The sequence below is a fragment of the Telopea speciosissima genome, chromosome 1 (assembly GCF_018873765.1).
Source record: "Telopea speciosissima isolate NSW1024214 ecotype Mountain lineage chromosome 1, Tspe_v1, whole genome shotgun sequence".
Lineage (NCBI taxonomy): Eukaryota > Viridiplantae > Streptophyta > Magnoliopsida > Proteales > Proteaceae > Telopea > Telopea speciosissima.
The window spans coordinates 24104857-24120546 of record NC_057916.1 but is presented as its reverse complement, the minus strand read 5'-3'; the positions used below and the strand labels follow the sequence as shown (position 1 = coordinate 24120546).

Genomic DNA, 15690 nt, shown 5'->3' with positions numbered 1-15690 from the left:
GCCTTCAAGCAAACTTTCCTCAAAAGTACTTGCACCCTTAAGAGGGACTTTTGAATTCCACATGATTTTCCACACCACCTTCTCCATTGCAACTGGGAATTCGACGACACCAGTACATTCCAACCACCACTCCTAATGAGAAACAAAGATGGAGTTTTAGGAGATCATTGTAGTCATGAGCCATAACCCTAATCAGTGTTGGAATCATGAGCCAGAGAGCGGATTTGCAGCAGCAATGGCAGGGTAAAGGCAGTAATGATGGAAAGTACCAATATCGGTGATAGACTAGCAATAACAGTGTAGCAGCAGCAGCAACAACAATGATGGAGGGAGGGGAGGGGTGGACGGTTGTGCTACAATGGTGGAGGGCGGGGGAGGGGGATTGTTGTGCTGCAACGACGCTTACTGGATCGGCAGAAGTGGGGGGGGGGGGGGGGAAAGGAGAGTATATTAGACTTGGCCAGTTCTTGTGAGACTCGGGAAAAACCCTGAGTCAAGTGAAAATCAATGTCTCGGACTGAGTCTTCCTATTTTTTTATGCGTCGGCAAATCTAAATGTCAATATAGCGGAAATGTGTTATCAACTTAGATTCTCAGGATTACTTGAGGAACTAGGGAATTTTCAATCCACGAACCGATGATAGATCAGGTCAAGAGTAACAACTTTTCAAACAGCACCTTTACAATAGTTCCTCAAAGGTATTCAGTCTGATTTTCCATACTCAGCCAACCCTTTTCCTGTGTCATGTAAAAAGAGAATAACACCTTGCTTCACCTCATTTCCTCAATGTTTTCTACAACAGTCAGTAACCAATCAAGATTTATAAAGTCAGAATAGGGTTTGGGAACGGTCTCCGTCATTTCTGATTTAAAACCGGCCTAACTCAGTTGGACTCAGTAAGCAAAGAATCAGGATCGTTGTTTATCACCCCAAATCATGCCAATTTGATCCAATTTTTGAAACCTTGGTAGCCCCATGTCAAATTGTTGGTGTGTGCACTTTATGTAGCTTCCCTGTATAACACCCTAACCATCCCCTACCTCCCCCTACCCAACACCCAAGCAAAGCTTAGCAGACTCCAAAGGAGTACTCGGTCTACCAAATTTTCGATGATCTTTTACTTAGGTTGAATGCCAGGATATCACCAAATGTGAGCGAAGGACAATTCAATGATGCATAATAGCTTAAATTAACTATAGAGCTGAGAATATAAGGATTCATAATTTCCATAAACAACATGGACTCTCCTGGACTGAAACTGTTGAAGAAGAAACTGATGCTTCAACCATCCAGGTTCTGATCCAGCATTTTTTCCATTTCCTTTTTTGGATAATAAGCTACAATCCATTAAAGACAAGAAAATGGCAATCATTTTATTACAGGTTGAAAGGGATCTGATCCATGCAATCAGGCACCAACCTGTCCAAAGAGCTGCTTCCGTATCTGCATGAATCACAAAAAGTAAAACTCTTAGAAGAAGATGTATGTGATCACTTGACACAAGCTAAATCAAGCTCCAAAACATTTTCAATGTGAAAGTCATGACCAACAAAATTTTGTTATTTGAAACTTTTGTCTGTATCCACGAGCTAAGTTCCAAATTTTGGTTTTGAATAGGATTTCAACCCTAGTCGAAACTAAAATATGCCATCAAAGTCTGCAAAATGGGCTCAATTTTGGTTTGGATGGAATTTTTCCCTGAAATTTATTGTAGTGCCTATTTAAGCATGTTTACATATGTTTGGATCATTAGATCGGAAGAAAAAAAAAACAACTCCAAAGAGGTAGTTTAGTTTCGGACCCTAGGTTGCTAGTGTATAGCAAATTGTATCACTTTCCTTATATAGCATATTCTACATCTAATTTAGACCTATAACATACAACATTCAATAAAAAAAACATAGAAATATGCAATAGGAGTGAAGAACAATATATTGAAAAATAGTACACAATTTCAACCATTTTAAGTGAAACTTTGGCAGTTACGGTTTTCGACCAAAACCTTGTAAACCTATGAATCGAAATTTCGACTAAAATTTCAAACTATGTCCGTGAGTAACCTGTCACATTAACTTGGTCCACATGTCAAGAGTATCACTCAATTCATCCTAGCTGGATATGCTAGTGAATGAAGTCATCAAGTGTAAATCTGCCGACACCTCTATGTTTTAAGTTGAGAATTTTGTCATATAATGGTTCACAGAAGTACAAACTTTTGGCATAGTACCAATCCTTTAATGAAATATATGAATGCTGAGTCCTAAACAACTAGATGAGTATCAGACAATGATGGCACTAAAAATGCAATATTGGAATGGAACCATCTATTAGGTGTAAATAACGGAGTACTCCAAAAAACATGACATAAATATATGGTCAAAGCATCAACATACACAATGAAGCCAAGCACCACCTGACAATCAATATCATCATTCACCAAGCCAGGCCACTTTTATTTTTTATTTTTACCAACCCAGGCCACTTGTGAGCCTAATTTTGTGCGTTTGTTATAGCAGCTAGCCTTAACCATCGACACAAGGAGAGATTCCTTGACTAATAACATATATATTTAGCCATCAATGGTATGGCTCTTTGCTTACGGGATTCAACAATAAGCTTCCATTAATGAAACCCAGCCGGTCGAAGAAACTACTACATTATTAGTGAGAAAACTATCCTTCAGACGTTTAGAGCCGTCATATTTCCTTTCTATTTTGTTTCTAGACAACTTTTCTACGTTTAGCCATCGTTCATAATAAAGGATTCTTCATGTAGTTTCTTAATGATGATGTTTTCAATACTCAAAAAATTCACTGGGTATAATTACCTCAGGCAGTTTCTGACGGAAAACAACATCCAACCTTGCATCTAGTGTATTTTCGCAGACTATCTTCCCATCTTGTGAAGCCAACACTACTCCTCCAGAGCTGTCAATCATTGAAAAGAAATATTAGAAACTTGATATAATGCTGAACTTGATCAGTCTACCATTCAGGATTGAGAATCAGCTCAAAGCCAGAAGAATGTGCAGCTTAACCCAGCTAGTCCAACGATTGATTGAGTTGGAACAGTTTGGATCCTTGACTGAGCTTGAAAATGCCCAACTCAGTTACCGTCCTTCCAATCACCTCCCCAATCTTTTATTATATATTTTCTTTTTGGGGGTTGGGTTGGAAGAATAAGTTGAATTTCAGTTGGAATGGCAGGTCAGGCTAATAATTGGCAATTGGCATTCCCAGAGAGCAATGCCGAAACTCAACCCTAGAGTACAGAAAGGCAGAAATGTTTTTGCATGCATGAAAACCAAAAAAAAAGAGAAAAAAGAAAGTTGGATTTCCCCCCGGAAAGATAGTAATAACAGAGGCTATACCCCTTTAACAATATTAGAACAGTCCGTATGAACATGGAGATTCTACACACTACAATACGAGAAGCCTAATGAGTGATTCAACTGGGAACTCCAACAGAATCACTACAATGAATTCCCTAAGAAAATTCTAGAGGATCTAATTCAACCCATCTATCACAAAAACTGGGACATCAAATTCAATTGAATCTAACATACCAGATAATTAAAGACCCTCCTACAAGTCTGTCCTCTGAAACACGTGCAATTAAAATTGGTTGTTCACAAATTGTATGGTAAAGAAAAAATAATCATAGCTGGCTCCATGTACAATGGTTTTATCTTTAAAGAGTAATTTCTCCTCAGATATAGTTCTGAACTCTTGTATTTATGTCTGTGATAAATCTATAGATTCCAACCCCCCTCCCCCCCTTTAAGCCTCATAACATCTAGAATCTTTTCCAAGTGGTAAGCTTACCAGGAGGGACCATGTGAATTCGCATTAGTAGGAGGTGGTGGAAGGTATACACGATCATCAATTGCCACGTTAGGGGTATGAACTTTGGCTATCTCTGCATACTGTTGCTTTGCTTCATCTACAACAGATTCAACAAGCTTGCGGTCCATCTCTCTACACCGCAACAATACTGATGGCTCTTTCAGACGTAACAGACTCTGGAAATTGCAAGAAACAGGCAACCAATCAGTACAACGATCACACAACATAAGGATTTTTTCTTTTGGTGGAGGGTGGGGGGAGGGGGGAAGAAAAAGAAATAAAAAGCTGACATTCAAATGCTTGCTAATTGAACAACACCAGCCTAGTAGAATCAGGTTGATTGAGCATAGTCAGAGTAATGACCATCTCACAGAAGTCCAACTGGGCTGATGGTTAATTGGGCTCAAGTATTGTGGGGAAAAGTTTTCAATGGAGGCAAGTTGGACTTGAAAATTGGAAGATTAAAAAACAAGTCATTGTTGTTTTGCATTGGCTACATCCCATATCATAAATAATTAGTGCCTTGAGGAGAAACTACAAGCAGACACAAGGTCCAGCATCCAGCCCCCCCCCCCCCCCACATCCTACAAGTGATTATAAACAAAACGTTGATCCAGATCTGCCAACTAGAGGAAATGGTTGAAAGGTATTCTATTTTCGGATTGGTTATTGGACTGCATCCCATCCAAATGCACATGTATAAAATGCTTTAAATGAGATGAGCAAGTCCATAAACTCTATGCGGTAAGAGTCACTTTTCATTCGACGTGAAATTTAGAAACTTCCATTTATCTATCTATCAAAAAATGAACCACATTGAAGCTATATCGGTACTTGAACAATCAAACCCTTGAGAAGTTTGCTGTATGTCTTTTTGTCATCTGAAACACGCAGAAGGTCCTTGCTGGCAGACTCCTTCATGGAATTCACGACATCATCTTGTGCTTGAAGAACTTTAATACGAGAAGCATTCAGCTGCATTGAGTATTCACTGCATTGGAAGTTCTTGTGTCATTAACAGAGAAAATTAACCTGGCAAAAGATTAGTATGGTAACATTTGTGTGAAACAAAGAAAAACTAATCTGCATGGCTAATGACCTATATTTTGAAAACAAAGGGATTTCCTCATTAATTGACACTTAAGGTTATGCTCAAACAGCACATGAGAGGATGTAAGACTCACATTTTTTTACGAACTTCCACCTGTTTTGATTTGCGCTCATATTCTTGCCTAATCTTTCGCTTTTCAGCTTCAACTAATTGCAACTTCTCAATGTTAAATTCCTGCAAAGAAGATAAACAAAGAAAAAGGGGGTCAATCAGCAGCAACGTTTACAGTTGGGTCGTGATGGAATAGACCCATGGTCCAAACCCAAGCCTACAGAACCTAACCAAAAATGGCACATACCACACAGTGTTGTTACAATATACTGATTTGATGATCATTACCTGGATGCACCAGTTATGGACCCTAAGTGGCTTGGTCTATTCTATCACAACCTTACCTTTAATGGTTTGAATGATGGTAGCTGCAACAATACGTTAATAAAAGCTGAAATTAAGTTTTCAATCATCAAGCCTCAATCGTCTCACTCATTGTCCAAATATCAAATTACACCACCAATTAATCAGACTATTACATACTTGGTAGGACGTCGAGGCCACTAGATGGTAAAAAATCTCCAATTTTTTATATCTCTATGGGCAACTGGCCCATTGCCCACCAGAATGAAAATATGAAATCCCCTCCTGCTGAACTAGCACAGCATTTGTAGTGGAAAACTGATGCTTAATATGGGTTTATCTTGATAGACATTCGTTTTTTTTAAGGCAATTGCAAGAGGGAAAATGTGGAAACATGGATGTTATTTTGGATCATACAGAATCAGAGAATCAGAACATTTATAACAACTTGGTGTTGAAATGGGAACGAGTCCCTTTTCTGTCAAGACAGCACGCAGCCATTATGCCGTGTGAACAATTGGGCCCAAAATGAAAACAATTCGTTACAGACCATAATCAAGTGCAGCCTAAGTGTATGTAATTCACATTCCTTCAAACTGCAATGGAAACGGCAATGTAGACGGCACAACCAGTTATTAACTCAGCCATATCATTACTCCCTCATTTTTTTTTTTTAATTTAAAATTTTGAACTGCTACCACGCAAAGGATAATACGATCCTACATGGCATATTTATGTTAAAAGAACCACATTTATTATTTTTTTTTCTTATTTCACATACTTATTCTTTCCCAGTCTATTCTGTCCGCAAATTTACTCCACAAGTTATATTCAATACGATTTGCGACGAGTACGGATCAAATCGATTCACTTGGAACGAACTGAATTGCAGAAACAGAGATAAAATTACAGGGTGGATATCATGATCGACACTTGATGCTTTGGATCCCTTAAACAAAGGCTCGGAATTGATTAATTAAAGAGAACGGTCGCACAAGATACGCACTTTAAAAATTAATAAATAAAAAAAAGGAGGAATCTCCAATGAACTAGTCTTTAATCAAATTAAGAGAGCAATATATTAAAAACAAAATTCTGAAAGAAGAAGGAGAAGGATAAGAGGAATACCTCCTCGGAGGAGACAGAGATCTCGTTGGCTTTCTCCTCGGCTTCCTGCCGGATGAATCTGACCATCTGTTGGATCTGCTTGGAGACATCTGCGTCGTTCATCGTTTCTCAAATTCAATCTAGGGTTTCACAGCAGAGGGATTCACAGAAAATCAGAGTCAGGAAAGCTTTTTTTTTTTTTTTCACACTAACCTAAAAACCTTCTTATCGATCAAAGATTTCTTCTCATAATATCTATTTTCCGTGCAAATTTATCTTATTTTAATGAGAGCGACGGGATGCATTTAAGTTCATATCATATCCTTGTCGTATTCGTAAATATCGGACTTAACTAACTGCTTACTATTTTTATTCGAAGAAACTACCACGAAAATTCATTGCGAACTCCCACATCCAATATGGTAGGACTTAGGAGTAGAGATAAGCCAATAGGAAGTCGGAACAGGGAGGTTATATTATATTTTATTTTTTTAACTTTGAAAATAGATAAAAATCACTAGTCCACGGTAGATTACAACTTATTTAAAATTCTACCGTATTCTTGTTTCTCCGCCACTTGAGCGCCACAGCCAGCCGTCAACCAAATATGACCCCTATTAATTCTCCAAACCCCGCCTCTCCCACCATAAGAAAAATTGTCAAACCCATCTTACTGAATCGTTATTTCCTCCAATTTGCTATCTCCTCCTATTCCTCACATGGGACTGGAAATGATCACCTTATTCCTTGTTCGAAAATACTACCTAAGATGGGGTCAACTCCCCCTATTAGAGGAATTAGAGGAATTAGAGATGATAATTATTCCATCTTATGATCATGATTTTAGATATTTTGAGGGGCAAAATAGTATGATCCAGCCTGAGTCCGGTTTGAGGAATCGGTGGATTGGTCGATTCATATCCACCATACCGATTCTTGACCGATCCTGAATCTGTATGGACAAGGGTAAAAGAGACTCTCCATTCACCCATTTGTCGGGTCTGAGTCCTTTTTCACATGAGTCGTGTTGTGGGTATTGGTTGATGGGTGAAGGTTAATGGTCTGGGTCTTTCTTTTTACTTGGCATATTAATTTTTTTTTTGTTATGGGCTTGGGCTTCTTGTGGACATTATTTTGGGCTTAGAAATACATGTTCATATAAAAGGGTACATATACGTCTCTACATAAAGAAATAATCTCTTTTAGAAGATTAAATCCTCACCAATGAAGTTCATCCCTTCTAAGGCATACCCTTTCAAAGAGTTGTCTTGAAAGGGCACCATCACCTCCATGAGTGCTTGGAACACTCAATTGAATCCTCATTTCGTATTTTTTCTCTATTAGTTCCACATTTAGCTGTTTTTCTCTATCAGTTCCACATTTAGCTGATTTTTCTCTACTGTTTTTTTTGTTTTCATTTTTTAAGTTGAGCGCCCCAAAGTATCCTGACAGGACCTAATCAGCGAGTGCACATGAACTAGAGGTCCAATCAGGACTTGTTTTATCTTGGAAGACCAGTTCACACAACCCCAGTTACACCAGTAAAGGGGAATTAAGGTCTTAAGGAGAGAGTTACTGATGGCATGTCTCAGCCCCACCTTTTTTCTCCTAACTTTGAAAGATTCTGTGATCAGAGGGCGTGATACTCAGATCAATGAACGACGAATACATTAGTGCTTCATCAACATTGAAAGTTTAAGGGACAGTGGTCAACTACAGATAACTCTATCTGATACATTACTACATCTAAAACCCTATTTATAAGATGCCAAGCATTCAGGAGGTGGGGGGAGGGGGGGGGGGGGGGGGAGTCAAAACAAGTGACCTCTCCTTTGGACTTAGACAATCACTCTATTAGAAGTGACAACCACCACCATGCCAAGAGGGAAAATGTTAATTCAAAGATTTGGAATTCCTTCACACTTAAAAGTTGAAATACCTAAAGCTTAGTTAGCTAAAATCAACTGTCCACGTGGCTCAAAAGGATAAATTTTACCTTAAAACACTTGATGCTTTCAAACTATTTAATTTGTTTGTTTGTCGAAGAATTGGACTGTTTCAATCCTAGATAATTTCTAGAGTGGAATTGAGTTATAGATATTCCTTCAGAATCAGAGATGAAACCTACAAAAGAAAATGAGCAATTTCACCATTCGAGAAACACCTTAAATGCACTATTCTAAATGGTAATGCATATGTGGAACAAGTGCCGAGCACTGGTCATACGTGATCTATTTGAAAAACAATAAATTAGAAGTAACAAGTCATCATTGATTCTTTAAAAGTAGAGAGGGCCAGGGTGGGTAGACATGGTCAACTGGGTCCAATTTCAATATAATAAGCCAATAATATATAATTTTTTATTTCATCTTCAAGCCTGAAAATGAGCTTCCATGCAGGATGGTCCACTATAAATAAGCTTTTTATCATTTGTTTCTCATTTAGGATATTTCTAGCTTTTTCATTTATTCAATCACTGGTATTGGTATACGATTCGTTTGTTTTTCAAACTTTGGGTTACATTTTTTAGGGTACGAAATACATGGGATTAGGAAGCTTAAATGTGCGAGCACCCAAACAATCCCCAGTAAGGTCGCTCCACTGATCTCCAACGTTTCCCCAAATCCTATAGCCTTGTCCCTCTAGTTCTTTTCGTATTTCTGACTTGAACACCACTGCACTTTGTCCCTTGTAAGCTTCACTCCTGCAAGACATTGAGGTATTAAAAGTCACAAGAGGAGACTCTACTTTGAATCAGTTGGTTTAAGATGAAAACTTAATATGGTATCAGAGCGGGTACGTTAGGCCTCCATCAATGATAGGCCCTACTCCACTCACGAAGACAAAACTCAGAAAAGACCTGCACGTAAGTGGGAGTATGACACCCCACTTTGAACCAATTGGTTTTAAGATGAAAGCTTAATAATAGCTACCTCATTATCAAGCGCTCATAACCAAGGTATCCTTGGTTATGCAAGTTATCCATGGTAGCTTGGCTGAGCGTTGCTTCATCTCTGCCTGTGACAAGAAAAACCTTAAAACCACTCGAAACCAACTTCCTGAACAATTCAAGAACCGAAGGAACTGCAGGAGATCCTCCCTTCATTGCCCATTTCTTGAAAGATATTGGATCATAAGGATCACACCTATATAATTCATGGAATTCAATTTGTGGATGCGAGATCACTTACAGATAGTAGTTAAATTGAGAAATTAAATTGATGATTAACATACCCAAAATGCTTGACGTCCCTATAATAGAGGAGATTTGAAAGGCAAGTATCATCAATGTCGAGAATCCAAGCATCCATGGAATCATTGGAAAACACAATTCCAGAAAGGTAGGAAGAGATCTGATCCATAACCAAGTTCAAGTCCCTCTCGTACTGCCCACCCAGCATGTAATTTTCAAGGTAGCGCAAGCACCGAGGAGGGACAGTCCACCACCAACGCACATTGTTGGTCTCTACCCCTACCCTCCAGCTCAAGCAGTAGCTCATCCCATCTTCGGCTGTTTCGTTACCTCCCCTTGAGCACGGCTTCATGCGGCCACCACCACTGGCCTTAGAGAATATGGCTAAGAACATCAACACTAACACCTTCCATTGCATCGGCATTGTCGCAAACACTTAAGATGCGTTTTAAAGTTGATCTTCAGACCACAAGCCCAGTCCAGTCTAAGGCAAGCACTTAATATAGGTTATGAGTGGCTGCAAAGGGTTAGAGTGGTTGACGAAAGGAAAGAAGAGGGAGAGAGTGCGTGGGAGGAGAGTTGAGGATTGACGATCTTTGATAATGACTAGTGATCTAGTAGGGCCTATATGAGGAGTCCTTCAATTTATCAGGAGTGGAGAGATAAGGTTTCAAAAAGATAATAAAGGCAGTAGTTGACACACCAAAACAACCAGTCCCACCAAAATGGCCGCCTTATTGCCTGCCACGTGGTTAGTAGTTTTTTTTTCTTTTTCTTTGATAAGATGGTTAGTAGGTTGAGCTTTATTATTATTTTCATCATCATCATATCATTTTTATTTATGATTATTATTAATGGAATTATTATTGTCACAAAGATTAATTTGTTACTCAACATAAAAATTTAAAAAAAATATATTAATTTGTTATTGAAAAAAAGAACAATACTTGATCACGTGGCCCTTGCGTCCAGACATAACCCCCTGAAATAACTATCTCACTCATTCACAAAATGAAAAATTTCCCTTGGTCGATGCTCTTGTGCACCCTTCGCTGATGTAGGGGCCACACGACCAAGCATCTATTCTAAATTTGATAGTCTGATTCAATCAATTACCCTTTTTTGTATTAGTATATACATTTTGTGTATATCCATACATGTGTAACGGTACTCAACATTATTGTGCATTTTTCCAATTCTAGATGGGAACAAATAGTTTAGATTAAAAAAAACATAAAAATAGATGGTTCGGATTTCTTTTGTGATTTTCAAAAAAACATCACCTTTCATTGTTATATAGACAACTGCACTTATTCAAATTTGAGCCAAAATAGAATTGATCAAGGAATACAAAGAAATATGTCTATACATGAAAGGGTATACGATTATATTTGACTCTAAAATTTGGTATGTGACAAATCTAAACCATACTCTATATATCCATACAGTCAAAATTTCCACATCCCTTTCCACGTGGTAAAACTTGATATTAGAATAGATCTCAAACTAAATTTATTTTCTATTATTACTTTTGTATAACAATAAATGATTACAATTATTTACCTTTAATTACTATATTTCTTTAGATAATAAAAAAAATAAGGAGAAAAAATGCTACCTGATTGCGTGCGATAAATAGTCTTTGCACATAGACACAAGGTCACGCGAAATGATCATTGCATTCCATGAAAAAAACAAAAATCCTTAAAGACAAGACTGCTATTTCATTTGGCCCTGTATCTGGGTGCAAGGGCTACACTCACCAGATAGTATTATCTTTCCCTGCAAAATATTTATTATTTTCATTTCCATGTGATTGGATTGTGATGTCACTATTTTTTGGGTATGATTCATCAATATTTTTCTATTATTATTATCCGCAGCAGGAAAGAGCTTTTCACTACAACTAGTGATGATGTAGAGTTTCTTTATTTTTAGTGGTTATGTTTGCCATGTAAAGGATTGAATTAGTCATTTGCAGATGGATAGATGAGGTATCAATAATTTTGTATTCATCTTTTTATCAAATTTAGTGATCCATTGAACTCCTTTTTATGCATATAAAATGGTCCAATTTTGTCTTAAAGAATATTTTAATCATAAAACTTTTAGTATAACACCACTGTAAGATTTGGTTGGACTGAATTTCAGTCGTCAGCAAGGAATGATGTAAATAATGAATGCACTTGCAAAGCTCAATTGAAGTCTAGTCAAACCACAGTTTTAAAACTCGGATTAGAAAATGTGTACTGAGTTTAACTGAATCAGGCCGAGTTTTGATTTTTAACCAATTCTATGGAAGGCCGATTCCATTTCCGATTCCAAATTTTTTATCCTTCTGCCAAACTAATTAATTGTTAAGGTGGCTTTTACTTTTCACTAGATGCAAACGAACAAATATATAGTAAAGGGCCAAGTTTTCCTTCAGCCATAGTGAATGGGAATTTATTTGTTACAGGTTGAAGGTGGGGCGCAAAAGGGCATCGAAAGTGTATTTTGTGAATTATCCTAAAATCCTGTAGAGTTTTTGAACCTTAGGATGGATTGGTGAACCTTCACCAGACGGTGAACGAAAACCTTCTCCTATAATAAAAATTCAGAAAAAAAAACAATCATTAATTCTTCTTAGGGATTAAATCCTCTCCAATTCCTGGCAAGTGTAGTACGGTGCAGCTCGGGGGTGGGAAGTCGCCGCCTGATAAGTACGACATCCAACGATTCGAGCACAATTAAGCCATAATTTTTTTTTCTCGAGCTTGGACCGTTGGATGCACCTACCAGATGGCGACATCCCAACCCCGAACTGCCTTTTAGAGAATTAGAGAAGATATTATTCTCTTTTTTTAGAGGTTGGGTTTCATGCACGACAATATAAGAGGCCGGGTTACGATGCGTTAAATGAGTGGGGTCATTTAGACCCCTATTATCCCCATCCCACGGTCCATGCTTGACTATGCATGGTTCACAATCCATACATATAACATTTTGCCTTATTTTTAATGAATTTAATGAGTAAAGTATACTTTGCAATAAGCAATAGATGTGTTGAATACGACATGCTGGATTCTATTTAAATCAATGTTGCAAGTGGGTAATGGAAAGGTCAAGCAACGAATGGCATTTGGAGAGGTAGGGTAGATAGTTAGATACACTGAATTGTTCCTATAAAATATTTTACCTAATAATGATAATTCCAAGAGGAAAGGAGAGATGGGTTGATAAATAAAAAAAAAGGCACAAGGCCCCCCACGATCTGATGAAAAGGAGAGAGGTTGGACTTACTAGGACTCCAAGATGAGTGGTTATACGTAAGCCCTTATGGCAAAGCCACTTAATATCAGCAATGAACAATGGAGGAAGAAATTAAGAATAGAGAGAGAGAGAGAGAGAATTGAAGAAGAATGAGGTGCGCGCAGTGTCAGCAGCAACCAGGAATATATACCCTTCCTTATGGGGCGGTGGCGGTGATGGTGGTGGTGGAGGAGGTGGAGGACGACGTAAGGATTGGTGGGCCCTATTGTCCGAGACTTATCATTTTATGTTAAATCAAAGAAAAGGTCGGCCGCCAAAGTTAAGCCGGAACGACCGGAGGAGCAGAGAGAGTGTGAATGGAGTCAGAGGCCATGAAGTGACAAAGTGGTAGGAAATAGCAGCCACCCGGACAATAACAAATCACCCATATCTTTTTTGGTAAAAACCAATCACCCATTTCACAGACAGTCTTCCTAATAATTGATTAAGTAGACTTTCAAGACTTTGCTATTGTATTTGTGTATATTTAGGAAAATTAATGATCGCCTCTCAAGTCTCACCTTGGGTTTCTACCAAACAAAAAAGTCTCACCTTGGGTGATTCATCCACTAATCATATTTAAAAAAAATATTAAAAATTGTAAGGATATTTTGGTAAATAGAGTTATTATTATTATTATTGTTTTATTTTTCAATTTATATATTTATATTAGAATGGAGGGATTCTCTAGTCTAATAGATCACCAGGGGACGTGGGAGGAATAGAAATCATCATTCTAAGGGTATTTCAAACACTTTGTCGAGGAGAGTTTATTTTTTTTTTTATGATCAATTACTCCAATTAAACCAAGATATCTCATTTTTGTTCAATCGATCAGAAAATTTTTCTCCTTTACATTATGTATATTTTTAGGAGAAATATTTTCCGTGGGAAAGTGTAACTCCTGTGTTCAGACACATGAGGGGACGAAATGACTGCTTCACCTCCCATGAAAGGGGTAATGACCTCCCTGTTGATGTTGCTATGTGCTCTTCCATTGGTCCACAGAGAACTCTTGTCCATATTTTTTTGGGAAAAAAGTTTTCTAAGCCAACTTAGGAGGGTCTACTAGCACATACCAGAAAATAATCCTCAACAGTGCCCTAATCTGACAGTGCACTGTAGTGCGGGTCTAAGAGCTCGACACGTGAAAGATGCGACATTCAATAGTGCCGAGCTCAAGAAGAAAGAAAAGAAAAAAAAAAAAACTACCTTGCATCGAGTTCACACCGTTGGTTGAAGCTTCTTCCACGTGTTGAGCTCTCAGGGCCGCACTATAGAGGATTTTAATCACACTAGCACCTTCTCTCTCTCTCTCTCTATATGAAATGACCTCTCTACCCTACTATGTACGAGACCGTTTCATTGCTCCTCATTGGTGCACTATCGATGTTTTTTTTGCTTAGAGAACCCTCTCTCATACTTTTTATTCACCACATGACTTTAAGATGAGCTTGCTAAGCACCTACATGTGATATAATCATTGCCCTATATCAATATGTCAAATTTTAACTAAAATAAAGTTGGTGAAACGGAAAATTAAAACATTGAACTAACTAAGACTATTGGGGTGCATAGTAATGCTTGACTGGAGAGACGGTGCATGCCCATGCATAGGGTATATGATTAAATATAAATATAAAATTTGACAGGTGGCCAACCCAAAATATTCCCTCAACATCCAATGATTATCAACTTCCATATGGTGCAAATAGGTGCACTATCCATAGATTCTATGGTGGATGAGCCGTCTAGAAAACATCTATACCCGAAACTTTGCTTCACTTTTCAATAAAAGTATTACTAAGTTTTTGCCTTTCTCCTCTTTGTTTTTATGTGTTGATTTTCACATGTTTTTATATTATTTACATTAGTTTACTAAGAATGCCACTTAGTCGTACAACGCACGTTGCCTCTACGCCCTGACCCAGGGGTATGTGAATTAATGATCGTCACATCCCCTGGAACCCTAGAAATGATTAAGAGTGTGACGATCATTTTGCATACCCTTGTGTCAAGTCACAAGAGCGACATGTCTGGCACAACTGGATGGTGTTTTTTCTCCTTTTTCTTTGATACTCACCCAACCACTCAAATTGGAAGCCTCTTTTATGATGAAGAGTTTTGTGTGTTGAGTATTTCTTGGTCTAACTCCCAGGTGTGCCATATGAAAGTGGGATTCCATGGGTGGGTCCCACACTCCCACCTATTTCATTAGTTCACCGATTTTTAAATTTTATTTTATGCATTGTACATTGCTAAAAGCCTAAAATACCCCAAACAGCTGCTCCGCTTGGATAGACTATTTAGTTTCTACTCAAACTGCAGATTGTAAATACACGCATCAGGGAATCAACGAAATGTTGGCTCTTATATTAAGCAAAAGAAGGTGCAGGGTACAAAGTTGCAAACCCTGTGTACTTCAGCTGGAAGGATCGAGGGCTGTGGAAGCCATGATCGATTTAACCAAGGATAAAAGAGAGTATAGTAGTGGTGTTGATTTTGGTTGTGAAAGTTGTGGGCCCCACATTAGGGTAATTCCATTTGTATCTTTACATTAAAGGGTTGGGCTGTAACCGGGCAGACTAGATTGGATCTAAAATTGATCGGTCCAATCGGGCGCTCAACGGGCTAGGAACTCACACCCGGTTATTAAACGTGTCGGGTCGAGCCTGGAATTGATACCCCTAGGTGAGCAAGGTAATTTTCCACTTTCCCAGCTGACTTTTAACACGGTTAACCAAACATGTTAGAACCTGATATCTAGACCTAGATATAGAAACAGGTG

At 38.2% G+C, this 15690-nt stretch overlaps 2 protein-coding genes across 2 annotated transcripts; both read right to left on the bottom strand.

The window, feature by feature from the left end:
* Positions 1-1177: 1177 nt before the first annotated feature.
* LOC122649678 (V-type proton ATPase subunit E-like) lies at positions 1178-6747 on the bottom strand. Its single transcript, XM_043842948.1, has 6 exons — positions 6440-6747; positions 5031-5131; positions 4681-4837; positions 3826-4022; positions 2829-2928; positions 1178-1444 (listed from the first exon to the last, which is right to left on the bottom strand). Exons 1-6 carry the CDS (start codon positions 6539-6541, stop codon positions 1409-1411), a joined length of 693 nt encoding a protein of 230 aa, XP_043698883.1. The 5' UTR covers positions 6542-6747; the 3' UTR covers positions 1178-1408.
* A 2182-nt stretch (positions 6748-8929) lies between these two features.
* LOC122671871 (acid phosphatase 1-like) lies at positions 8930-10799 on the bottom strand. Its single transcript, XM_043869373.1, has 4 exons — positions 10769-10799; positions 9653-10046; positions 9352-9564; positions 8930-9122 (listed from the first exon to the last, which is right to left on the bottom strand). The coding sequence occupies exons 1-4, from the start codon at positions 10797-10799 to the stop codon at positions 8945-8947; spliced, it is 816 nt and encodes a 271-aa protein (XP_043725308.1). The 3' UTR covers positions 8930-8944.
* Between the last annotated feature and the right edge of the window lie 4891 nt (positions 10800-15690).